At 31.9% G+C, this 26,452-nt stretch overlaps 1 protein-coding gene and 1 long non-coding RNA gene across 4 annotated transcripts; one reads left to right on the forward strand and one right to left on the reverse strand.

Annotated features, from left to right (window-relative positions):
• LOC108661294 lies at positions 299–1,996 on the reverse strand. Its single transcript, XR_001927050.1, has 3 exons — positions 1,955–1,996; positions 1,222–1,295; positions 299–401 (listed from the first exon to the last, which is right to left on the reverse strand). It is a non-coding gene; the product is annotated as an uncharacterized LOC108661294 (long non-coding RNA).
• Positions 7,621–25,697, forward strand: LOC18604882 (agamous-like MADS-box protein AGL8 homolog). Of its 3 annotated transcripts, none has more exons than XM_018118462.1 (8): positions 7,621–8,067; positions 23,796–23,874; positions 24,156–24,220; positions 24,323–24,422; positions 24,506–24,547; positions 24,908–24,949; positions 25,051–25,163; positions 25,330–25,697. In XM_018118462.1, exons 1-8 carry the CDS (start codon positions 7,883–7,885, stop codon positions 25,331–25,333), a joined length of 630 nt encoding a protein of 209 aa, XP_017973951.1. In that variant the 5' UTR covers positions 7,621–7,882; the 3' UTR covers positions 25,334–25,697. The 3 variants fall into 3 exon arrangements, with proteins under 3 accessions (XP_017973951.1, XP_017973950.1, XP_007037634.2); XM_018118461.1 differs by having other exon boundaries at positions 7,622–8,067; positions 25,346–25,697; XM_007037572.2 differs by having other exon boundaries at positions 7,625–8,067; positions 25,051–25,148; positions 25,346–25,697.

Here is a 26,452-nt window from a genome sequence, read left to right on the forward strand (position 1 = left end):
CAACCGCCGCGAAGCCTCGACAGACATTCTTCCCCCGAACTCCTTTCGAGACCTCGCAAGGCTTTTGTACCAGTTTTTCCATTCCTCTCTCTTTTTTTCCTTTTCTTTTTCTTTTTGAATAATAAAATAAACTAAAAATATTAATTAAAATAATCTATTTTAATGTAAAACAATATATATATGTATATTTTTGAAACATCAAAAAATTAATTTTTTGCACATAAAAACAAAATAAATTTATACATACTATAATATAGAAAACTAGAGTATGCAATTTAAATTACAATGACATGTGAGCCCCCAAATAATTGAGAAGGTTTAAGTTTATAACCTTGCTTTCTAGGATGCAACTCCGAGATTTACTTCTCGATGCAATTGACAGTCTACTGCCTATTCTGAGCCTGAAAAATGTATAGGAATAAGGGGTGAGATTATAAAATCCTAGTGAGTAGACAGATATCATCAAAACAATCTAAAGTCGAGTAATAGGAGACAATTAAAATAATTCATCCCAACCCATATAAATAATTGGATTTCATCTAATTACTCAACATGGCTTATGCACTTTTCAAAAACTTGGCCCTTGCCAAAAATCCATTCTCGGGGATACCTCGCGAAAGCATCTTACCGAGACCGCCAAGGCTGTTTATTGTCACACACACAAACACATTTCACCTCTGACAACACAGCCGTTCCTTGGCGTTGGCTGAGTCCCAATTTCACGTGGTGGCCAGCGTGAAGTGTACTCAAATCCTACCTCGGGAGTTATCCTACGCGCCTCTCCAATCGAGGTAAGCTCAATAATTGGGAACCGTGCCCCTCTAATTAGGCTGGCCCACGGAACCCCCGTCACTGCAGTGCCCACTTTATAATCCACCAACCAATAAAATCATAATAGTATGACATGGCTCACTTAACACATTCAAGGCAAATCAAAGCAGTTCACATATTCTTTAAATCATAAAAATAACCAGTCATACCCACATTTATCATAAGCCATTTAATGTAAAATCATGGATAAACAACACAATCATAGTATAGGTCTCCAATTACTCTATTTTTGAAATCATTATTAAATTTTCAAAAATTTTATAAAATTATTTTATAAAATCCCATTTTCCCATAAAACACAATAATTTTCCAATTAAACCATTTTTCCATAAAATCACACAATTAAATAAATCTACTCTAGATAATTAAGACGATAGTAAGTTTACTCACTGTACTAGGAGTAGATATACTCCTATTCTCGGTCCTCGGGTGTAGTCTTTTACCCGTATCAGATAGCTCACCACCTATCCACAATACATGACACAAAAAATTCAATAATTTGTGTCAAATCAATATATATTATTTCAGGCTCTTATCCATGCGTATGCACTAGATAGGGTGTGAAATGTTTGGACAATCGCTTAATCACAGTGTCCGACCTAACTCGCCTATACACGGTGTAAATTTCTAAAATCTCCAATTCAACTCCAATTCCATCCATTTCAATTTCAATTATCCAATTATATCCACAATACCTCAATGACTATGAATGTGGTCCAATTTATCAGTTCGGACCACAAATTACGCTTTTACCCCTAGTGGGTAAAAATTTCAATTTTTTTGCACCAAAAATTCCCATTTAATTTCCAACCTCATAATTCATCATTTTTCCATCTAATTCTCTTAAAATAAAGTCAACCTCATCCTCACACACCATTGGCTAGATTCGGCCTAGAGAAATTCATGGAGAAAATGAATATTTTTCTTGTTGTTTTACTCATAAACATGCTAAACTAACACTAAACACTAACATAGTTCAAAATCAAATTAATCTAACAACTTTCTCTCTCTAAACCCATATGATCAGATTTGAATCCATCATCAAAACACATAATTTAACCATGGAAAATAAGGAGAAATGCATGGAAATGATAAATCTTAAGCTAAGCTTGAAAAATCATACCTTTAAACACTTGATTCCTTGAAAAATCACACTTTTTCTTTGAATTTTCTCACTCTAGGGTTTGTTCTTATTTCTCTCTCTCTCCTGCTGGTTTTGGCTGACCCTCCAAATGAAGAATTCTGGAACTTTCAAGCCTTTTAATAGGCTTAATAAATATTATTATTTTATTTACTTTTTGAATATTTTATTATTTTATTTTTTTCTAGCCCTCTTTTTGTCTTTCTTATTCTACCACTCAATCCTCTTCACTTATCCATATCTTCCATGAAATTTCTAGACTTTTCCAAAGTTTTGGTGGAGCAAATTTTTAAAAATTACACTTTTACCCCCGTAAAAGTGAAAAATTACGTTTTTACCCCAAAAACTGAAAAATCGCCCATAGACATGTTTTTCATCCCTTATACTCATATCATTCTCCAATTTGTCAAATGTCATCTAAATTCTCTCAAAATCTCAAAATTTGTCCATGGGTGGAAAAATTACGATTTTACCCCTAGATAGTGAAAATTTCGGTTTGACTCCAAATTGATCATCGAACTCCGAATTACCATTTTGAGTCATCCCTGAACTGTGAAACTCTTAATTTCACCTTAAAATTTCTATTTGAACTAGTTCGAGACTTAATCGACTCAATAGTACCATTAGGGCAATATCATCTTTTAACGATTTCTCGAACTTCCTAAATATATAAACATTCTATCGAGCATGTGAATGACATTATAATTATTTTACAAAGCAGGGTTTGACAATATGCAAGATGGTGACTAAAGCATATGATCTACCGTTTTGATTATGAAGGTATATGACACCATTGGAAGCAACAAGGTTGAGGATGAGTCATTTTTCATATTCTTTTTTCATTGTACTTTCTTTCAAGTCTTAGTTTTGTTTGTCTATTAAAAGAAAAATTAATCTTAGTTTTTTTTACTTTAAAACCTACTGTCTTACAATTGGTGTCTACAGTTTCTTATGTGTTTAACAGTTCTTTGATATATTAATCAATGAGTTCATTTTTCAACTTTAACATGAAACAACATCATTGTAATTGTGTAGTTTTGGATTAAATGTAAGAGGCTAAGTATGGTGATGGGATACTCATGACTTATGTATAATACATATTGATATTCAAGATTTCAAGTAAGAGAATTTAGTAATTAAATGATTGGTGAGAGTTAGTACTTAAATGATTAGATAAATGATCATGTTTGATACAATGAATACATTCAAAATGGATTTAACTTTATGAAGAAGTTGTGGTGATTGATGTGCTAAGATTGATCTCTATATTCTGATTTTTACTTCTTACCCTTTTTATCTATGCAAAGATGATGATTGGTCCATTGAAGGGAAGAGCAACATTCTTTCTTTCTGATAACTCTACGATATAGAGTTATTTGAGCTTAATTTTGATAGTAATTTAACATAATTCTTGTAGTAATTTAAAAAAAATAGTAAGTTTTATTTAATTATTTTAAATTAGTTATTTTAGGTGAGTCAATCTAATCTTAGTTAATTTTATATTTAATTTAGTGTTAATATGGTTAAGATGGGTTGTTACTGATTTATTTGTGTTTTTGTAGGTGTTTAGTGAAAGAAGAATTTCAATGAAATGAGGAGAGCAATTTTGAGGTGTAGATTTGCACTGCACATATTTTGGTTTTTCAGCCATAACTTTCTCTACAAAGCTCCAAATGAAGTAATTCTTAAACCATTGGAAAGATAAGCGAAAAAGCTACAACTTTTATGTTTAATATGCTGTCCAGTTAGTTTGGAAAGTGGTCAAAAATCCTGTTAAATTTAACATACTGTAGTAGTCCTAGAGAAATTATGATTTTTGTTAATTAATTGGGCAAGGTTGTGACTCACATAGTCTGATGAGAAAATCCCAATTGAAATTGACTTCTTTCTTCACCCAACTTGGCCTAACTTCAAAGCCTCTAAAAACAACCTTTCAAAAGAAAAAAGAGAGAACGAAAACACCAAATTGATAGTTAAGAGTCAAGCCACAAAGTTATTAAAGCTGAGAAGAATGTGAAGGATTCAAGAAGACTCGGAAGATCAAGATTATAATTCTTGAGTTTTATCTTTTTGATTATTTTTTTATTTTCTTAGTTTGTTTTTATTGTTTAAACTTTATTCAATGATGATGTGTGACTTGATGGGGAACTAAATTGTTAATCTAAGATTATGATTAAACTTAATATGTAGTCTGATTTATTTATCTTTCTTTTACTTATGTTTTATAGATTTAAGTCGTTTATTTTATTTTGTTCTTAATGCATCTAATTGCTTGATCACCGATTAGATTAAATTAAAAACCTAGGTTAAACCTTGACGAAGGAGATTTAAGTAGACCTTGAATAAAATAGCGTATGATCGAATACACTTAGTTGATTAGGTAATTTGATTTGCATATAGGGTAGACATACAGTTATAAGCCACATGTAGCCATGATTAGAGCATAAACTTAATGAGTCTTTGTTCAATTTAATTTGCATAGACATATAGTAAATTAATTGGGATAGGTATTTTTATGAGAAACTTGACAGAAACTTGTAAATAATTTAAGACTCTAGGTTAGCAACTTGATCCATTAAACTGAGTTATAAGAGAGAGACAATAATCAAATGAAGTATTGAGGGACATCATAATCTTAGATCTAGTAGTTGATTGAAGTTTCAATTTAGTAGTTTTAATTTTTTTTTTAATAATTTTAAATTTTGGTTATTTGAATAAGATTAGGGTGTTATAATTTTAGTAGCTAATAGTAGGAATTAAAAAAATTCTTCATGGGAACAATACTCTATTCATTGCTATATTACTTGTTAACGATACGTGCACTTGCATGAGAATTCAACAATACTTTCCTGTCACACTGCATTGATGAAAATATAATTATCCTACATATGCTATTAAGGTTTCTTGCTATTAAACAAATAGGGCTCCTAAAATTCTTAAACTTTCTTATATTATTGAAAATCTTAATTATCCAGTTGAAAAGTTGGGCTACTATGGTTAATTCTTAAACTTTCCTACATTGACATTGGCCTTCAAGATCTATAGTTTCTAGGTTCATCTATTGTTAATACAATATGAATACTTGTATATGACCTTTGTCCAAGAGTAATGAAGAGCTTTCTTTGTTTCTATAACTAGGATCTAGCATTCAAGACTGTTGTTCCTTATGCAGGATGGATTAGTAATTATTGAATATAGTTAATGAATTTGGTGGCCAGTTTGTTTTAAATTTAAATTGAATAACTAATAATTATATTATGTGTCTTTTCATCATTCACTGAACTATTTTTCTTAACTTGTTTTGCAGTTTACTGAAAATTTTACAAAAGAGAGGAAAGATTATGGAGACAAGGTACTTATTTCACGTGTTTTTTTAAGTTGGATGCAAGGTTTGTTTTATTTTCTTTAGTTATTTGTAATTTTTTTACTATTAACTCTTTCATGACGTAACTTACTTGCAAATAAGTGTCTTTCAATCTTTTCTTGCTTCTTACAGTTTATTAGCAGAGTTAGAAAGATAAACATTAGATTATTCACCTCAACTTGTGTTTTTGGATCTTAAAGCTTTTCATGGTTTGTGAAATTGGAAGAGCTTTGTTGATTTTAGAAATTTGATATCTCTTAATTTACATATATTTCATAAGTTAAAGCTGCTTATAACCTGCAGAACAAGCCATGTATTGTGATAGTGCTAAATCTTTTGTGCTTGAAATGCAAATTGGACTAAATGAAACTGATGTATAGACAAGAATGGCCTCAAAAATTATAAAAACACTCAATACGTTTAGAGTAAGACTTCTTTTTCATGAAAACAATTTTTGGGACAATGAAACCTTGGTTGCTTATTGATGTATAGAATAATTTTTGTACATTTTGTAACAAATGTTATTTGTGGATATATTGAATATTAATTATTTGTCAAATTAATTAGCAAGATTGTTGCATTTTTTTAATAACATTTTGCTTATTGATGAATGCAAAATAATTTTTACATGTTATGATAATTTTTGTGTATTTATTAACAAATATTACTTGTATACATGTCAAATATTAATCAATAAAATTATATCGATAACAATATTTACTTTTTAATTTCAAATATTTATAAAATTTTGCAAGCTACGTAGCACGGCTCTATTCTAATTTGAATTTATTTCTCAATCAAAGTCGCGTCATATATAGTATTGCTTTGTTTGCTTGTGAGGGTGTAAAGGATAGAGTTTCCACTCCTTTTGAATTGTTTCTTCTCACATCTTTTTTAACAAAATTGCTTTCCTTTTTCTTCTTTTTTTTTTTTAATTTAACAACAAGGAAATTGATATTTGGTAAGTACTCTTTTCGTTACATGTCACACTGATTTTTTAAATAAGAAAAAATTTATAATTCTGTCATTTTATTACTTTAATTATTTTGTTAAATTAAAATTAAAAAAATGTAAAACTACTTAAGTTGAAGTTCTTAATCATAATTAAATTTAGATTTTAATCTTGTCTTAAAAATTCTAAATAACCTCTCGCGTGACAAACAATTGAATTCCAGACATTAATAATATTACCCTTAAGTACCAACATTGACTTAAAAACACCACACAAAAAAAAGAAAAAGAAAAAGAAAAAGAAAAGAAGCGGTAGAAGAAGGCCGATGTTGACACGACACATATGATTGGTTTAAAAAAAACAATACCCACGTCGGCCTACAAGACAACAGCCAAAAACGTACGAGAACCAATAAAAACAATTAAAATAATAAAAAACTTTTGTTAACGAAATTTTTAGCCATACTCTTTAAAATTATTATATTAATTATATGAAAATTTAGTACATTCATTATTACTTATTATATTTAGTAAAGAAATTGCATATAATATTTCAAATTAATCTTAAAAATGTATGTGGAACAATTGTTAACAAAGCTTTACTTTTACTAACAGTCTTGTAAAGGCACTTTTTAAAGTTAATTAAATATTATTTATGATAGTAATTTTATATTAAATACAATAATTATTATTAATATGAAAATTTTTAATGTATTAAAATAAGAAATAATACTCGAAAAAGCTCTTAAATCATTAAAAAAATTTAAATAAATTTTTATTCTTAATTTATGTTTAATTAAAATCATATATTTTTATTTTAAATAAAATAAATTTTTATAATTAATAATTAAATAATTATAATTAGTTAAATTTTACTTATATTTTATATACATGTAATACTGATATAATCTAAATGCGAAAGATGAAAAATTTTGTATGATCATCTCATCATGTTATATTGCCATTTATTATGATTTATTACTATATTACGTTAATATCAAGCAGATACAAATGTTGTTTTGATAAATAATATTTTAATTAAGTAAATAATTAATTATAAAAATAAAAATTAAACAAGTTTTAATTTCCGTACATTAAAAATAGTTGGAAATGCACGGACAAAATGTAAAATCCATGCGGCCCAGAGAGCAGACAACAACGACTGTTTCAAAGATTGAGCCAATGAGAGTTCGACAACAGTTTTTATGAAACCACCCTTGTTTTGCAAAACCATCCATTTTCTGCATCCAATCTGCTTTTTTTCTCTCGAAAGTGGTTTCCGTCTTTTCCATATATATCTCATGTTGTACATATGTATCAATACATATAAATGACACCTCCCCTCCCCCACTTCCTCCCTTATGATTTCATCCCAACGTTTGTGTTAAACAGCTTAGCCAACAGCCAAAGAGATAATAAGGCAACCATTTTTTTTTCTTTTTTGACTAAAGATACCCAGAGAAAGTGAGCAAGAGAGAGAGCAAACTCTCTCTCCTCTCTCTCTCCCTGAGCTCACTGTCAGTTTCCTGTTTCTGGGTTGTTGTCAGTGGAGTTGGTGGAGGCCTTTCGCGAGGCAGAAAGGAAAGGATATCATCATGGGGAGGGGTAGGGTTCAGCTGAAGAGAATAGAGAACAAGATCAACAGGCAAGTGACTTTTTCAAAGAGAAGGTCCGGTTTGTTGAAGAAAGCCCATGAGATCTCTGTCCTTTGTGATGCTGAGGTTGCTCTGATTGTCTTCTCAACTAAAGGGAAGCTCTTTGAATACTCAACAGATTCTTGGTACGGTCTTTCTTAATTTAATCAATACTACTTTCTTTCTTACTCTTATCTTTTTTTTCTTATTTCTTTTCCTTCTCAAAGTCTTCATATTTCATGATCTTTTCTTAATTTTCTCTTCTTACTTTATTATTCTTCTTCTATGCTTTTTGTTGGATCGATGAATGAATTTGTTTTTTGAATTGCCGATAACAACATAAAGTGCTTTGATTTTAGCTTTATTATTGAGTCATGCGTAAAAGAAGAAAAATAGTGCAGAAAAAAGATCAGCTGGTACTGAAGTCTGATCATCTTTGAGATAAACAGTACAAAAGCACACTGAAAATAACACAGAGGTAGCGAGAAAGAGAGAGGTGGGAAGGAGGGAGAGAGAACTAAACGTGCAGAAGAGATCTCGTTGTGGATATGTTAGGGTACAATCTTAGTACTCCTATTTCAGGTGTAGTCTTGTCTTTGTTCTAACAAAAGCTTCAAAAAATTATAGTAAACCAAAGGGTAAAACAAATTAGTCCCATAAACTAATTATTTCTAGTCAACTCTACTATAATGTTCTTGACACTTTCTAAATCATTGGCAAAACTCATAAACAAGTCATATGGGTCATTCAACCAGGGAAACTGCACTAAAACAGGATCAAATAGAGTACAGTCAAGTAACTTTCAAAAGAAAAAAGGGGTACAATGGATTAGCAAACATGTTTGAAAGGAACAGAAAGAACAATTTACCATTAAAAACTAGAGAATTCTTTTGTTTGCAAAACAAACAGTTGGACAAAAACTTGGCACATTTAACAAGAAAGAGTTGAAACTAATGATAGTTGTCTTAGCTTCCACCCGGTGAGGGGTGGGCCTGAAGGCTGCCAAGTGGTTAACTAGACAGCTGCTTCATGTAACAGTGAGCCTTACATGAGATAGCATAGGACTAGGACACTTGGATCGAAGCATGCTATTGATTAACAGGCTATAATATTCGAAGGGGAAGTAATTCTCTTTTGGGCAAAAACTTATGGTCAATAACTTATGGATAATGTTTTTCTTTACAGAAAATAAATAGTTCCATTGTTACTCTTTAATATGTGAAAATCATATGCATCTACCTTATTCCAATGACATTCTTATGATGGAAAAGGTTAAAAAAATTACAAAAAAGAGTTTGGATGGAGTAGCAAGTGAGTTAGAGAGGGTGTGAGTGAAGCCTACTATATGCTTTGATGGTTCCTACCCCAAAATTCAACATATATGATCAGTGATTCCAATTTTTATATGTTGAGTTCCTACGACCTACTCTAAAGTTTGTTGGCTTTCGAGCAAGCTCAGGTCTTTCAAGAGCAAGCCTATTGTGAGCAATCACCTCTTGTTGGACATAACTGTTTAGTTCAAACCCCTGGTCACAAAGAAGATAACAATAGTCAATGTATTTCTTGGTTAGTGATGCTAATAGAAGAAACTATTTCTACAGTTAATTAGAAAGCATACTTGAGGATACTTTTGTTATTTATTTATTTTTTGTTGAATTGTTCATTTTATTATTATTGTTTTTCTTTTTATTTTCAAAAGCAAGAAGCAAAAAGCATGTTTGATATAAAAATAAATGATATTGAAGACGAAGTAGCAAGTTTTGTGAACAATAAAGTATATGATTTTATTTTATTTAAAATAATAATGTTAAGAGTTAGTTTTTTTCTTTTAACATCATGTATTCATGTTTAATCAATTTCATAATTTTGCTTTATATCAATTGTTTTTTTATTACTTTTTAGCAAATATTTAGAAAATAGAGAACAAATAATAAAAGTAACAATCAAGGCTTGACCCTCTTTAAGAGGGATAAGAGTCAAAATTGGGTGCTCTTGCCCAAGAGTTTATTGTACATACCTCAAAGAAAACCAAATGTAGATTTAACTATTTTTGAGTGTATATTTTGATAGCATGATTAAATAGTAATAACACTGAGGAAAGCCAATGATTGGTGACAATTTTGCCTTTACTTGTAGCTGCTATGGAAGAAATCATTGTGATGAATATTTAGACTTGGTTTTAGCTAAAGTGTTTAGCTTTTAGGCAAAAGCGGAAAAGTTCAGATAATGCTCTTCTCTTCATAAAAATTCAAAAAGTTAATATTTATTTTAATTAAAAATATATATAAATCTAATAATAAAAAGATACATTTAACTTCATATTACTGATTAGATTAAATTGGGCTAAGGTTGAGGACGTGATTTGAGAGACTTTCATAACCTTGGTCAAAGTTAATACAGCATCAGAGTTCAATATACTATGAACTGGAGATAAAACACCTGGACAACCAACACCCATTGCAACTAATTAAAATCACATTACAATCTCAACACAAAACGCATGACAACTGAAACATTCATACATAAAACCAACAAGGCCCATGTCTCACCAAAACTCCTATTATCAATATGCACAAAACATTTTATGTCTATCAACTCCCCCTTTTGCAAGTGTATCTGTGAAATGATTAGTTTTTCTGTAGATCTGCTTATATCCGACTTCTACAATCAACTTCAACATCTGTAAAAACCTTTCACAATACCTATTACCTAGTATCCGTTTTTGTAATTCATAACAGTGCAATATAAGAGTACAACTTTTTGCTCCATACTTTTTTCTTCCTTTATATGAATAATGTTCTTTGTTACCTAGCACTACAGTCCATCTGAATTATAATTTGCTAGCATGTGAAACTAATAATACCACAATTATTCTAAGCACACAATGAGAGATTTCTAATTTCCCTGACAAAACCCCTAATTTCTAATTAGCTCAAGACTCGTGAGCTTCTTCCATCTTTGTGTCTTCTTTAATTTGGGCTGTTACAAAATTTGGCAATCCAATCACTTGATTCAAGTTCCATCCCTTCTCTTTTTTTCGGGGTTTCATCCATATGTTTTCCTTTTCTTCCATTTTCAATAAAAAATAAACTGAAACTTTTAACCTTTTGAACTCATATCGTAACTCATATCATTCTTCTTAACTAATTAAATTAATAGTAATATTTGTTAGAGAGAGAGAGAGAGGGAGATTTCAAATGGTTCTAAGAAACCAATATCCTTTTACATTAGGTTAAATTTTCAGGTTTCATGTAATGCACATAAACAATAATAGTAGGCGTGAATGTTATAATGAACCCTAATTCAAACGGGTGTTAGGTGTAGGATAGTTTTTATATAGGGACAAGATTTAAGTAGAGTTTGTCAAATGAAATTCATAATGTTCTCACTTGTAAAACTAGTTGAAAATTAAAATTAGAAACAAAGGCAAGTTGTGACATATCAATTCATTTAAGAGGATCAACTATTGTATGAGTGAATCATTTTGATGTGAGTAGGAATTTTAAGATTAAGCTTATGTGAACTAGATGGTGTGGCAACTGATAATTGATAGTTTCACCCTCAAAATTCACTCCCTTCACGTGCGTGGCTGATCTAGACATTAAGTTTTTGGTGGCCAAACTAAATTAATATGTTATTTCATTCTCTTTTCATAAAAGAAATCCTATCATATTTACTAATACAAAAGAAATTAGAATTATAAATGTAAGCAATATATTAAAATAAAATGACAAAATTTTAAGGAACTGGGGTACATTATAACCAATAATGTAATTAATGTTTTATTTCATTCTTTTTCATTTTAAAGAAATTAGAATTATAGATGTAAGCAATATACTAAAGTAAAATGACAAAATTTTAAGTTAAAACAACTAAGAAAAGTAAACAAAAAATAAGCATGACATAAATTAATATTATGTAACAATAAAACTTATAAATTATGTTGCATCTTTGACTTTTGCTTGTAAAAATAATTACAAATCTAAAAAAAGAGAGTTGAATTGAGTAAGAAAGATGAATTCCCCTAAGAAAAAAAACAAGTCTAGAGATGTTGAACTTTAGTGTTTTTGGGAAAAAGTAAAAAATTAGTTTTAAATTTTCTTGTGATATTACACTTGTGACAAACCTACTAATTTCAAGAATTGTGATTCATGATTGATGAATATATTCCAACAAACAAAAATTTATGCGTTTTTAATAACTCTCCAGTTGCACTCGTAAAAAATAGGGTTATTGGGGGGATGGTACATTCTGGCCCTTCAAACCATCAGCCCCACCAGAAATCCAAAGTTTCACCCCAAACTTGGTATAAAAATGAAACGTTAAGGATTTAAGGGTGAAAGATGGGAGTCAATTTAGTTGTGAAATTATATTAAATTTATATGGACAATATTTCAGTTGGATCTTAAGGATAGATAATGTTCTATGCTCTAATGAGCCTGTTAGCTATCTGTGTCTAGCATGCATAAAGAAGTTCATATGAGGATTAGTTAGTCGGATCTCGAGATATGATTTAGGTGGTTTGTTTGATCTACAGTTCTCAATGAGACCTGATAAGGAAGTCAAGAACCATCCTCTATGTTTATATATGACCACACACGCTACATGATAAAAAGTTTGTGGTAGCTTTTGCATTCCATAAACAAAAACCATTTTCTACAGAAATTTTCATGCCTACTGTTAGCTTTCGCAATTCTGGTTGTTTGTTCGATACTTGTTTGATTTGTTTGGAGAAATCAAACCTCGAACAAACCGTACGCAAGAAGCTATAACTCAGTTGCCTTGAGCATGTCAGATGACACCGTGGAGCATCGGTTTCAAGGCAAACTTAAGTAGAATTTAGCATTGAAAGGGTTGTTTTCATGGAGAGGTGAGGTTGTGCTGTACTGAGCAAGTAAGAATCCAAGGGGGACAAGGGCACTGGACCGTGTATAGTGCATCCAGGTATTGCCACAAATAAGGAAGTAGGGAAAGTACGAAAGTTGAAGGGTAGAAGTATGATTCTGGAAGAATGAAGCACAAGTATACTGGAAGGTAGGGAAGCAGAGTATGTGAATTGGTAGGTAGGAAAATGGAAATAATATGTTTCAAGTACAGCCCTTGTTATTATAACAAAGTGATAAAATTCGTACTATGTCATCCTCATAGATGAATTAAAACAAGGAAAAGAGAAAAAAAATCAATATCCAAGCTAAATTGTTAAACTAGAAAGCCAAAGAGATAAGTTTTGCTAAAATTAATGTTGCCATGCCTCCCTTGCCATGCATGCATCTCCTCCGCAGATTCATTCACATAACATTAGGAGGTGTCGCTAGTTTTGAATGTGACACGTGGTGTTGAGCAAGTTGAGATGGAGTTTATTAGCTTGTTAAACCTAGAAGGCGGAGTGAGCCAAATTATGCAATTGTCCAGTGTCAAATTGTCATGCTTGGATCAAGTGTGTTTTGTTCAGAGGCAAGAACAAGATGTACTATCCATGGCGGTGGAAGGTTTATTCTTGAATCAATCAAAGCATGAAAATCATTCTCACTTTGCATACAGTGGTGGTCAACCTTGAGAATGTGTTTTCGGGGAGTCCAAAAACTTGCCAACCAATCCAATTCTGCAGGATCTCCACATTGTAATTGCTCAAAAGTGTGTTGATATCATGTGATTAAAAGATCAACCTGTTTACACTTAAATTGTTTTTTAACAAGTCTTTTGAACAATGAAAACATCAAGGTAGAGTTTGGGATTCCAAGAAGACCCTAAAGGGAAAGAGTCATCCAAAGGAGAAGAAAGTTGTGTATTAAATCATGGAAGACATAAAAAAAAAAAAAAGAAGGAAAATATATAAAGTTTAAATAGGAGAAACAATGAGGAACTCTGGAGAAAAAGAAAACTAGTTCTATTCCACTTCTACTAATTACATCAGATGTAGCCCATATATAAAGACATGACCCACTACCATTAATCTCTTAAAAATACTCCAACTACTTACAAAAAAATCCTACCACTAACCCATTACTAATATAACAGAAAATCCTACCGCTAACCCATTACAAATCCATTACCCATAAAACCAGAAACTGAACTATTTGACTTAGTAAACAGAAAAGCAAGTGTAGAAAACAATGTGTAAGACGCATTAATTTTTATCACTCCCCCTTAGTGCATGCTTACAATCAATGACCCCAAGAACAACTCTGAAAAATTCAAACTTGGGTTTTTCGAATGCCTTCGTGAATATGTCAGCAACTTGATCATTTGTAGAAACTCCTTTCAACTCAATTTCTTGATTCAGCACCTTCTCTTGAATCTAGTGATGACGAACTTCAATATGCTTTGTCCGTTCATGAAAAATTAGATTTGATGCAAGTTTGATGGCACTTTCATTGTCACATTTGATTTGCACAGCATAGTCAATTTTGCACATTATGTTTCCCATCAAACTCTTCAACCACATGCACTCTTGTGCAGCCATAGTTGCTGCCACATATTCAGCTTCTGTGCTAGATAAAGCAGCCGTAAATTGCTTCTTGCTACACTAGGAAATTACTAAAAACCAATGTTAAAACCATAACTTGAAGTTGAACGTTGATCATTTGCATCTTCAACCCAATCTGCATCATTAAAACCATTCAACAACAAATTTTCACAGCACTTGCATGAGACCATGATCAAGAGAACCCTTTACATAACACAAAATTCTTCTTGTTACATCTAAATGAGGTTTCCTTGAACACTGCATGAATTGGGAAATTACACCAACAGAATAAGTAATTCAGGTCTTATGATAGTTAAATCTATAACATACTTAAAAGGAAGCCTTAAAAGGACTTCTAAGTTTGGCCACGTTGTGGCTTTCTTTGGGTGACACTTGTCTGGGATATGTTTGGTATTATTTGATTTGTTGAGGCTGCACGTGTGGTATTTTCTTTTTATGCCAACTAAAACCAATGCATGGCTTTGATTCAATTGAGTCTTACTCTAGAAAACATCAATAGGCAAGGAAGCAAAGTAAAAACCACTCAAAAAAAAAAAACAAAAAACAGAGTCTTCAGCTCCCACTAATGTGAAGCTAGAATCTATCTAATCCCTTCAAAATCACCACCCATTAAAACTTAATCTAACACCATTTGGAAGAATAAAAACACCCAGACCAAAAATAATAAATTAAATACAAAATAAATCAATTCCAGATTTAATGTAGCAAAAATTATTTATTTTTCAGATCACTTATTGCAAAAGAAAGAAACATGAATGCATAAAGACTAAAATTAAAGGGTAAAATACCCTTACTCCCTTAAATTTTGATTGGAATTATATGGAGGTTTATTAGTTTTTGAAATGGACACTTCGCTCCAAGAGTGCGAACATCATTAATAGAAATTATTAAAAGACTAAAATATCCTTTCTTTTTTTATTAATTTTAAAAAATTACTATTATATTTTAAAAAAATAAAAAAAGGAGCACCGATAGATGCACTCCTTGGGGAGCTCGATTGGGGCTCCCTAAGGGAGCATTGGGGAGCCCCCAAAAGGGAGCACCCAAGGGAGCTTTTGTGTTTCCCAAATAGGGAGCTTTTTTTTAATTAATGAAAAAATAATAAAAAATAATAAAATTACATAATAGTAATTATAAAGATTAATCAAGGATAAAATTGTTTTTTTACACTTGCCACGTCAGCAAGTTGACGAAAATATTAACGGTTGATTAACTGTTAGACCTATGTGTCTAATGAAAACTATTTTTTTGAGACGGAGTGTTCATTTCGAAAACTAATGAACTTTCGTATAATTTTAATCAAAATTTAGAGAGATAAAAGTATTTAACCCAAAATTAAATGAGAACTATTGAATTAAAATTACTTGATTCAACAGATAATTAGAGAGAGAGAACGATGGCAGAGATAAACAATATAGTCAAAGGAGAGAGGGTTTAGAGAAACGGGTTGGTTGCTAGGGTCAGTGGGAGAACAAGAAGAAAAGAGCAAAAATGAAGAAAAGAGAAAAGGGTTGCCTGCTAGGGTTAGGTTATGATTTTATATAGAAAACCAAAACCATGTCATTTTATGGATACAAAAAGAAGAACAAGAAGAGGTGGGTCGGATTCATCCAAGTCCAAACCGGTTCAGCTTTAAGCTTGGCCAATTTATTTTATTTATGTAATTTTTTTATGCATGAATTAAATTTATGAAATTCTTTAAAAAAGGGATAAAAATAAAAAATGAAACTATTTTTTGATAAGTAATAAAAAAATAAAACAATTAATTGAATAAAGTTAATAATGACTTACTAAAATTATTGGGGATCCCAAAATTATTTTCACAAGGTGGATTAATTCTAAATAATTATATAGGCATAAGGTAAAAATTTAGAAATTAAAATTGAAGATAATTTACAAAATTTCATCATTAAAATTAAGAAAATTTTAATATGTGTAATTAATATTCATTTATTTTGACTTTAAAAAAAATTCATTTTATTTTAATAATTTTATTATATAAATTATGTAGCTTTTTTTTATTTGGTTACCCATATAAATTATGTAGCTTATGAATAATAACTTTCAATATATTAAATTTTCTTAATTTTCATTTTATTTCACTATTAGAATCATCGTAATTAACAAAATATGATTATATTAATATTCATATATATTAAGATATAAAAAATCAAATGTTTTTAAAAATTAAAAATTATTTAAATAAAAAATTTTGCTTAGCAAGACATGGGAAAATATTTTTAAAATATAGCTATTTTAAAATGATTATCTTTAATTTATAATTATTACTTTTATTTATAAATTTTCAAATTTAAAATTACTCTTTTTTACTATTATTATTTTTATTTATAATATTATGTAATTTAAAATTATTTTTTACAAAAAAACGACACCCATGCAAAGCGGGGCACCACTCTAGTAGATTAAACTACTAACAAGTTGTAGAAATTTTCTAGCCTCCTTTAATAGCTACCTTTCATCTTTCATCAGCTTGAGATGAGGCTTCATTGAAGTAGCCTTCTCTTTTGACTCCCCTATACCAAAACATTGCAAGAGCTCTTTTGCATATTCTCTTTGAGAAACAGAATATCGCTAATCTAATTTTTCAACCTCTTGACCAAGAAAGCAACCAACTTCCCACAGATTTTTCATTTCAAATAGAACAGCTAAGTCATTTTTCAGCCCAGCAATCTCATCTTCATTATCTCCGATCATTATCATGTCATCCACATACAATAAGACCAACAAATGCATATTCTATTCTAATTTAATGAACAGACTAGAATCCACATTAGAAACTTTAAACCCACAAAAGATAAAGTATTGAGCAACTTTACCATACCAGGCATGTGGTGCTTGTTTAAAACCATACAATGCCTTCTTCAAACAACAAATATGGAGGAAATTTTCCTGAAACAAATCCTTGCAGTTGCTCCATGAACACTTCACGATCCAGCGCCCCGTAAAGAAATTCATTCTTTACATCAAGTTGCCACAGCTTTCATCTTTTAAAGGCAGCAAGAGAAATAATTGATCTCACTGTCACCATTTTTGCTACACGACTGAAAGTTTCCTCGTAATCCAAACCATGATTTTGGGAAAAACCACGAGTGACCAAGCAAGCTTTGTATTTGTTGATTGTCCCATCTACATTTTTCTTCAATCAATAAACCCATTTGCCAATGACTAGATCACAGTTTTCTGGTATTGGCACCAAGTTCGATGTTTGATTTTTGTTTAAAGCTTCAATTTCCTCTTGCATAGCTGCTTCCCATTCTAGATGATCCTTAGCCTTCTCATAAAATGCTCTTGTAAAAAGGCATGAAGTAATAACGTAATGATTTAGATGTACTTCATAGTTTTTGAGGTAATTTGGCTGTTTTTTCTCCCTTCTAGACCTTCCTACTGTTTACTGCTCGCCATCTGAATTGGAGACATTTGGAACTAGATATTCATCATTGTTGGAAGCTTACATGTTTTCTTCAGGAACCAGTTGCAAATTTCCTTGATCACCACCAATAACTTCTTGAATTGAACTTTACGGTGGTGCATAATAAGATGAAACTTCATCAAACACAACATCTCTAGACGTGACACACTTCATTGTTTCTATATCCATACACCTCTACCCTTTCTTACATGAATTATAGCCAACAAAAATACACTTCTTTGTTTTCGGGTCAAGTTTAGTTCAATTGTTTTTGGAATATGAACATAACAAATTGAACCAAACACCCGAAAGTAATTTACATTTGGCCTTACATCATATAGTCTCAAAAGGAGATTTTTCAATACCTGGCCATGAAGGTAAAGGATTTATTACATGACATGCGTTTTGCACAGCTTCAGCCTAAAGCTCTCGAGGAAGATTTTTATCATGCAACCATGAAAGACTTGTAGAGGTGAGATAATCAAGGTTTCTTTCACCAACTCCTTTCTATTGAGGGGTATTTACACATGTCAATTGTCTCAAAATGCCATTACTATCACAATATTGGAAGAAATTCTCAGACATAAAATCACCTCCATTGTCACTTCGTAAGCATTTAATTTTCATCCCAAACTTCTTTTCTACATCATTTCTGAATTCAATGAACTTTGATAATGCTTCACTCCTCTTCCAAAAATTTCACCCATGTGTACCTCGATACTTGGTGTTTTTGTTGGTCCCATCAGGTTTATATGAACCAGCTCAAACATTGTAGATTTGCGATTTGATGACTTCTTGAAAGGAAGGCGATGTGATTTTCCAAATTGACAACCTTGACAAATCACATTTTCACGAATATTCTGTAGAATTGGTATGCCGTCCAACAACTTTCTTTTTGAGATTTGCTGCAGCAATGGATAGCCTACTGGCCAAGTTGAGCATACCAGATTGCAGCACTGTTAGTTTGACTTGTCTTCTTTACATATGCCTCCCTTACTGAAGTAACAAATAAGGATCCTTTCTTCTCACCAACAAAAAGAACATTAGCTGCTATTTTACTCACATCATCAAGCACTTTCACATTATTTGGATCAAATAAAACATATTTTTTAGAGTTCTTTTTTTAAATAATCCCTTTGCATAAGGTGTTTTTGACAATAGTTCTTTTCATAATTTTAACTATTTTTAGCCAAGAAAATTAAAATTTGGACAAAATTACTCTTAATGAAACCGACCCATTTGTTTGGCTCCGCATCTCAACTCGAAACCTATTAACGGCTCAAGTATGTTTAGGTCTGTGCTTCAAACTAACTCATATTTTTTGAGTTTTCCTCGTCAAATCATTCATCTCTAAAGTATTCTTTACTAGAAAGAAAAACGTTTAATCATTTTGAACATTTTAGAGTAATTTTATATATATAAAGAAAATTTTTGAGCGTTTTGAGCATTTTTAAGCATTTTGAAATTATTTTTGATATATGAAGAAAAACCTTTGAACATTTTGAACATTCTTTGTCAAATAAGCATATTTGTTAATTATGTTATTAAATGAAATATGGTGTATCGATTGAAGTTGTTGATCTTATTAAATGAAATTTAGTAGTTTTGGTAATTTTTATGCATTGCATAATCGATTTTTAGGCATTATGTGACTAGTTTTAGACATTACATGACTGACTTTGGGTATTGCATGACTAGTTTTTAAGCATTGCATTACTAATTTTTAAGTATTGCGTCACTGACTTTGAGTATTGTGTAATTAGTTTTTAAGTATTGTGTAACTGACTGATATGGTATTGCATGACTAGTTGATAGGCATTGCGTGACTAGTTGATAGGCATTGCGTGATTAGTTAGTAAGGTATTGTGTGACTAGTTAGAAAGGCATTGCTTAAAAATCAATCACGCAATACCTAAAAATCAGTCACGCAATATTTAAAACCAGTCATGTAATGCCTAAAAATCACTTACGCAGTGATTAAGTCACATAATGCCTAAAAATTAGTCTCGTAATACTTAAAAATCAATTTAATCAATTTCAACTTCTCAACTTTGGCGTTCTATGAATAAACCAATAAACTCAAGAACCTAAAACACATATTTTTTTTATTAAGCCATAAAATTGTGTATTTCATAAAAAATAGGTTACAAAATTCTATAACCCTCCAAAGCAAGACAAAATATATTGCTATCGAGAACGCCTTGCTCACTCTCTTTACGTAAAAGCAAAATATACTCTTTTTATAAAATATTTCCTGAACAATTTCAATTCAAAATCTCATAAAAAAATTAAAATTCCCAGTAAACATGCTTAACAATTATCCCAATCTCATGAACAACAAAACCGTAAACCACCATAAAACCCATCAAACATGCTTTAGCTGTTCCTTCTCTCTGAGCCCATTTTCTTAACCAATCCAATCCAACTCATCAACACAGACATCTTCATTGCAGAGCACGTTTCGAAGCAAGTCATCACCGAAAAGCATCCAATTACCACATTCATCATGCTGCTTGTAATCACCATAGAAGAGCAAAATCGTTGTTCATCGCCCTTGAGAATCCCAAGATCCGTCATCCAAAAAAATAAAATAAAATAAAAAAGAGCTTGATGTCATCTCTGCTCTTTGGATGGCGAGATAGATAGTATTTGACTAAAGAGAGAAATTGAGATTTAATTTTGAATTTTTGTTTGGATGACGGGATAGAAAAAACTGAAACCATTTTAATTTGTCTGAAATTGTTTAACGGATATTGTTGTCAAGTCACGTCAAAATTGACTAAAACTAATTAGAATTATAAAAAATGATATTTTTGAATTAAGCTTTTAAGGAAGGTTATTTCTCACAATTTTTTCTATTTTCTAGAACTAGTAATTTGTGAAACTGACACTAAATTTTGCTTTAAACCTGGAACATGATAAACATCGTTCAGCTTGATACCTCTGGTTCTTGCATCATCGTTCATCTTTGCAACACCTTCATTCATTACCGGATAAGTTGAATTATCGACGGTAACAATTACTCGATTTCCATTTTGTTGACGCAACTCTGAAAGTAATGAATCATTGCCAGTAGCACGGTTGGAGCAACTAGCGTCAATGATCCACTCTGTTTCATAGTTGAAAAAGGTTGATTTAGCGGTAACATAGTTTCTTCCTTCAACTACTTTTGTAGTAAAGCATTAGTCCCATTTGAGTTGTTCACCCTCTTCATTTACACTTACCACATTTGCTTTGGAGAGCTTCACTCGACAATTTTTCTTAATGTGCCAAATTTGTTTCACATCTATAGCACTTGATTTGGTTGTTGTTGTGTGAGTTGCCACTAGTAACTTTTTCAACACCTGGCTTCTTTTTTTTAATCCTTACTTTCCGTTGTTGTATTTTTCTTGTTATGCTTTCCTTTTGAGAAGAGAGCAACATCTTGATCAAAATTCTTTGTCATTTGCTTTGCGAAAGCCTCCTAGTTGAAAAGCAAATTCTCTAATTCTTCAACTGAAGGCTGATTCGCCCATCCTTGAATAGAGATAACAAAAGGCATGTACTCCTTCAATCCTTGAATGAGAAATCGGTGCAATCTTGCTTCACTGATTTTCTCATCTGCATCCACTTTTGAAAATTCTGCACATAGACTTTTAACTCATAAGAAATATTTAGAGATGGACATATCTCCTTGTTGTAGCGTTGCCAATTCATTTTCTAGCAACTGTAACCTTGCTGTATTCTTTTTTGGAAAACAGCCTTTCAAGTGTTTCCCAGACTTCTTTTAGTAAAGTAGAATCACGAACGTGATCGATGAATTACCACACTTAATCTTCCATTTCCTTCTTATTTCAGCATTTTCTAAAGTATCTACAGGAATTTCTGCATCAGTAGTAGCAATTAATTCCCACAAGTCTTGGCCTTGGAGATAAGCCTCCATGCGCATTCTCCAGTATTGATAATTTGTGCCTAAAAGCTTCTCGACACCATACTTGGTATTTAAACCGTTTCCCCCATTTGCTGACACCATATTGTAGAGCAAGAAACTTCTTTTCCACAACTTTCAATCTCCTCCAACAAGACCAGCTTGATGGACAAGAAGGAAAGAACCGCAAAAGTGCCTTAACCAGGCTTTGATACCATAAAACAAAAACAAAAGAAGGAAAATATATAAAGTTTAAATAGGAGAAATAATGAGGAACTCTGGAGAAAATAAAAATTAGTTCTATTCCACTTCTACTAATTAAATCAGATGCAGAACATACATAAAGACATGACCCACGACCATTAATCTCCTAAAAATACTCCAAATCCTACCTCTAACCAATTACTGACAAAACAAAAAAAAAATCCTACCACTAACCCATTATTGATAAAACAGGAAATCCTACCACTAACCCATTATTAATCCATTACCCAGAAAACTAGGAACTGAACTATATGACTTAGTAAACATAAAAGCACGTGCAGAAAACAATGTGTAAGATGCACTAATTTTTATCAAGACATGTATGGCAAGTGTGGTACAGTAACATCAATTTTGGTAGAGCTTATCTCTTAAACTTAGTCATATGTTTAGCTTGGGTCCTAATCTTTTCTTTTAGTTATTTAACTCATCTATAGGGATTAAGCCATAGGGGTTTTGTTACCAATTTTTATCAATTTGTTATGGAAGCCCAGGCTATACCATAAAGTTCTCATCTGCATCGGTTGTAGGTGTAGTGAATTCTTAATAAACAAAACACCTGGGGGTAGAGTTCCTTTCTTTTGGGGCTCACTTACTTTGATTTCAAGTCTGAAACTTGCTTCTTTTGCATTCTACACCATAGCTCTTTAAGTGCAAGATAGAAGAAATGGGGAGGAGGAGGTGTTACTGGCTAGTTTTGAATGCAACATATTATGTGAAGCAGAACTGTGGGTTAAAGTGGTGGTAAGGCAAGAGTAGTTAATGCCAAGATAGGGATGATAGGTCATCGTAATAGTTAGGAGAGTGAGGTATGTTATTTACAAGTTGATACCTTTAGGCTTCTTATAAAGGCAAAGACAGGGATGCTTAAGCACTCTAAACAAAATTTAAGAGCAAAATCCTTAACAATCCTTAGACTAAAGTCGGTGCCAGCTCTTACTCGTCACTTTCCCTCAAATATAGGTGCTAGACAATTGTTCGACACATCAATTTGACCCCCAAAATTAAAGGAAAAACTAAGAAAAAATTGAACACATAAGGCACATTTATACTTTGAGACTTTCTCCACAGTCTGAATAACATACATCTAGGTCTACCAAGTTAGCAACACTAGTTGTTTGAGATTGATTCGGAATCTTTCTACAATCCCGAGATGGCTCACATCAAGTACTGTGTCTTAAAAATTTATGCATGCGCTCCGAAAGTACAAATAGCTAAACAGTTGCAACTTGCAGGGCACATTTAATGACAAAAAAGTGGTATTATACAATAATAACTGCTAAGTCAAAAACAGCCATCAACATTTAACCTCGTATTACAGAAACTTACCACTATAACCTTCTGATATAACAAACCAATGTGTTACAATTTCTTACTTTGAAAATTCTCCAACATATGGTTTCTACACGGCGACAGTAGTCTTCTGAGCCTTTGTTCTCGTTTTCAGCTTCATAAAATTGTGTAGGATGACCCAACGTCTTTCTTATGCATACACTTCCTTTTAGCTAATTGGAAGAAATCTTTATGATGTAGCATGGCATTTCTGCCACATCAGATTGCACATTTAAGCAAACGAAAAAAAGTGAAGGAAATGTTACAACTATCCTGAAAGCTCAAAAATTTACCAATAAACTTAAATGTTTTATATGGAACTAGCAGATAGCTAAGAAGTGTGTGCTGTTATTCCCTATTAACAATATGGCAGCATTTTTCCTATCCTTTCATTAATTTATTTTCATTCTTTTATGGTTGAGAGTTCAATCAATTCTTATCTTTATCCCTTGTGCAGCATGGAGAGGATCCTTGAACGGTATGAAAGATATTCTTATGCAGAGAGGCAACTTGCTGCGAATGAAGTTGACCAAAATGTAAACCCCAAATTCTATGGAGAAATTTCCAAATTCTAAATGTCAAACATGCATCCTTTACTTTTAGCGGCTGTCTTTCACATGCTTCAGCAAGCTTTCAAAGGCAGTTATTTTATTCTATGTCAAATAAATAATAATAACAATGTGAAAGAATTCTTAGAATTGCCACTGCCATTTCTGTTGGATGAGATTCTATGAGATGGAAATAATTGCGTGTGCCCTCGTTTTACTAATCCTGTATCCTCAAAAGAAATAAAAGATACTTTCCATATGTTTTACAGGGAAGCTGGACTCTAGAACATGCAAAACTTAAAGCCAGAATGGAGGTTTTACAAAGAAACCAAAGGTACAATCAATTCCAAGTTTTCAAATGTATTTGATCATCTTTAACCTTAAAAAAGGAAAAAAGCAAAGATCTACTTATTTTAAAAAATAATTATCTTTGTAGGCATTTCATGGGAGAAGATCTTGACAATTTAAGTCTTAGAGAGCTTCAAAATTTGGAGCAACAGCTTGATTCTGCCCTTAAACACGTACGCTCAAGAAAGGTAAAATCATTTCAGGAATATTTGCTTTTGATTGTGCAGCTTAGGCCCAGAATGTAACCTGGCCTGCAATGTTTCACTTACAGAATCAGCTCATGTTTGAATCAATTTCTGAGCTTCAGAAAAAGGTACACCTTGGCTCATAAGCTTCTCTTAACTTAGCTACTATAAGTCTATAAGTAGAAGTCTAGAACATTATCTTAATTATACTATAAAGAGGTAGAGTTGCAATTGTCAAAGTGGAGTATTCAGTTGCCTTAAAATTTACTTTTGCATCAATCTGATACCCATCAATATAGAGTTTGTAAAAAGAAGAGTCGAAAGCAGCTTTAGAAGTATCATCCTGTGTGGGTAATAATCTTGGGCTCTTGGCATATTATTACTTCTGAGCGCCTAAGGATTTCTCACTATTAAAACTGTTCTATTATGTGGAAAAAAGCGTTTGAAATTGTACAGAGTACAGATTGCCTGACTTGTTCCATATGCAGGATAAAGCATTGCAAGAGCAGAATAACATGCTTGCAAAGAAGGTGAAAATTTCGATATCCGCAAATGTGAATTCTATGAAACTGCTCCTGTACAGCTTCTTTCCTGTGTAATAAGTACTAGAATTTTCTTGAGCCAAAAATAGGTGAAAGAAAAGGAGCAGGCAGTAGCCCAGCAGGCACAATGGGAGCAGCAAAACAATTGCCAAGACACATCCGCCATTCTTCTGCCACAGCCAATGAGGTCCTCGAACATCCGGTTTCACTCTCTCTCTCTCTCTCTCTCTCTTTCTGTCCTAGTGGAAAGCTGAAAGATTAAAAAGAAATCTAACTCTCTCCAGATACCTCAATTATTTTCAAATCATCGTGAATTGAAGTTATTCTTTGACCTGGTACCATGTCTTAACAGTACTAAGGCAGAGCAGTTAATACATTTTGCAGTGGCACCTATGAAGCAAGGAGCAGTGGAAGAGAGGAGGAAGGCAATCCAGCACAACATCGTGGAGCCAATGCGCTCTTGCCACCTTGGATGATTCGCCACCTTGAGTAACTAAAACAAAGCAGTGTCCTTTCTTTAGTATGTATGTAATTTTGATGCATAGATATATGCCACGGACCCATATGTGTGACTTGTATCTATATAGTCCAGTGTTGTAATTAAGTAATGCTGTGTTGATATGCAATAAAAAAGAACTGACATAAATGTAACAACTTATTGCAATTGGAGCTAATATTCCCTATACATGTCATCACTTTTCGTCTGTAACTTGCAATATGCAGATAAAGTTATCAACTAAGGAGCAAGGACGACAAGGGTCTAATTGATTGTTACATTAATTCATTTCTTATGTGGCTTATGCAGACTTTGATTGGTTAGGTTGTCTTAGAATCAAGCTGAAATCATAAAAAGAACATTTCTTTGGTGGTATTTTCTTTGATCATTTTTATTGGATATTGCAAATTTATCTTATTTATTTTGGAAAATTTTATTCTGTTATTTTTGTGTATATATATATATAATCTTGAACTATATATGATTGAACTATAGNTATATATATATATATATATATATATATATATATATATATTTCAATGACTTTTTTGACATTAAAAAGTTATGGATCATAAATTTTATAAAAGCTTCCATGTTTTTTGCAATTGACCTTTCGCTAGAGCTGTATGGATTGCAACTACATGGCGCTTCAAAGATATTACTGGTCACTTTTCAGCTGTTATTGATTGGTTTAAGCATTTGCTTCAGCAGATGGGTAAAAAGGAGTTGGAGTAGTGTTTTGTGGGCACTTTGGAAAGCAAGGAATGTTTTGATTTTTAAGCAAGAAAGGAAAGACCCAAGAGAGGAGGTTGAGTTGGGTTTTAGTATATGCCATCAGGCCGAACCAAGTGGAAATATTCTTAAGAACGTTAACGGGCGGTGGAGGAGTTCGGCAGGATTGAAGATCAATTGTGATGCAGCGATGTTATGGTCTCTCATATTGTGCTCCCAATACAATGTTCCAGTTTCAGCTATTAAAGTTGATTGTATGCAGG

The sequence above is a fragment of the Theobroma cacao genome, chromosome 3 (genome assembly GCF_000208745.1).
Source record: "Theobroma cacao cultivar B97-61/B2 chromosome 3, Criollo_cocoa_genome_V2, whole genome shotgun sequence".
In the NCBI taxonomy this organism is placed as follows: Eukaryota; Viridiplantae; Streptophyta; class Magnoliopsida; order Malvales; family Malvaceae; genus Theobroma; species Theobroma cacao.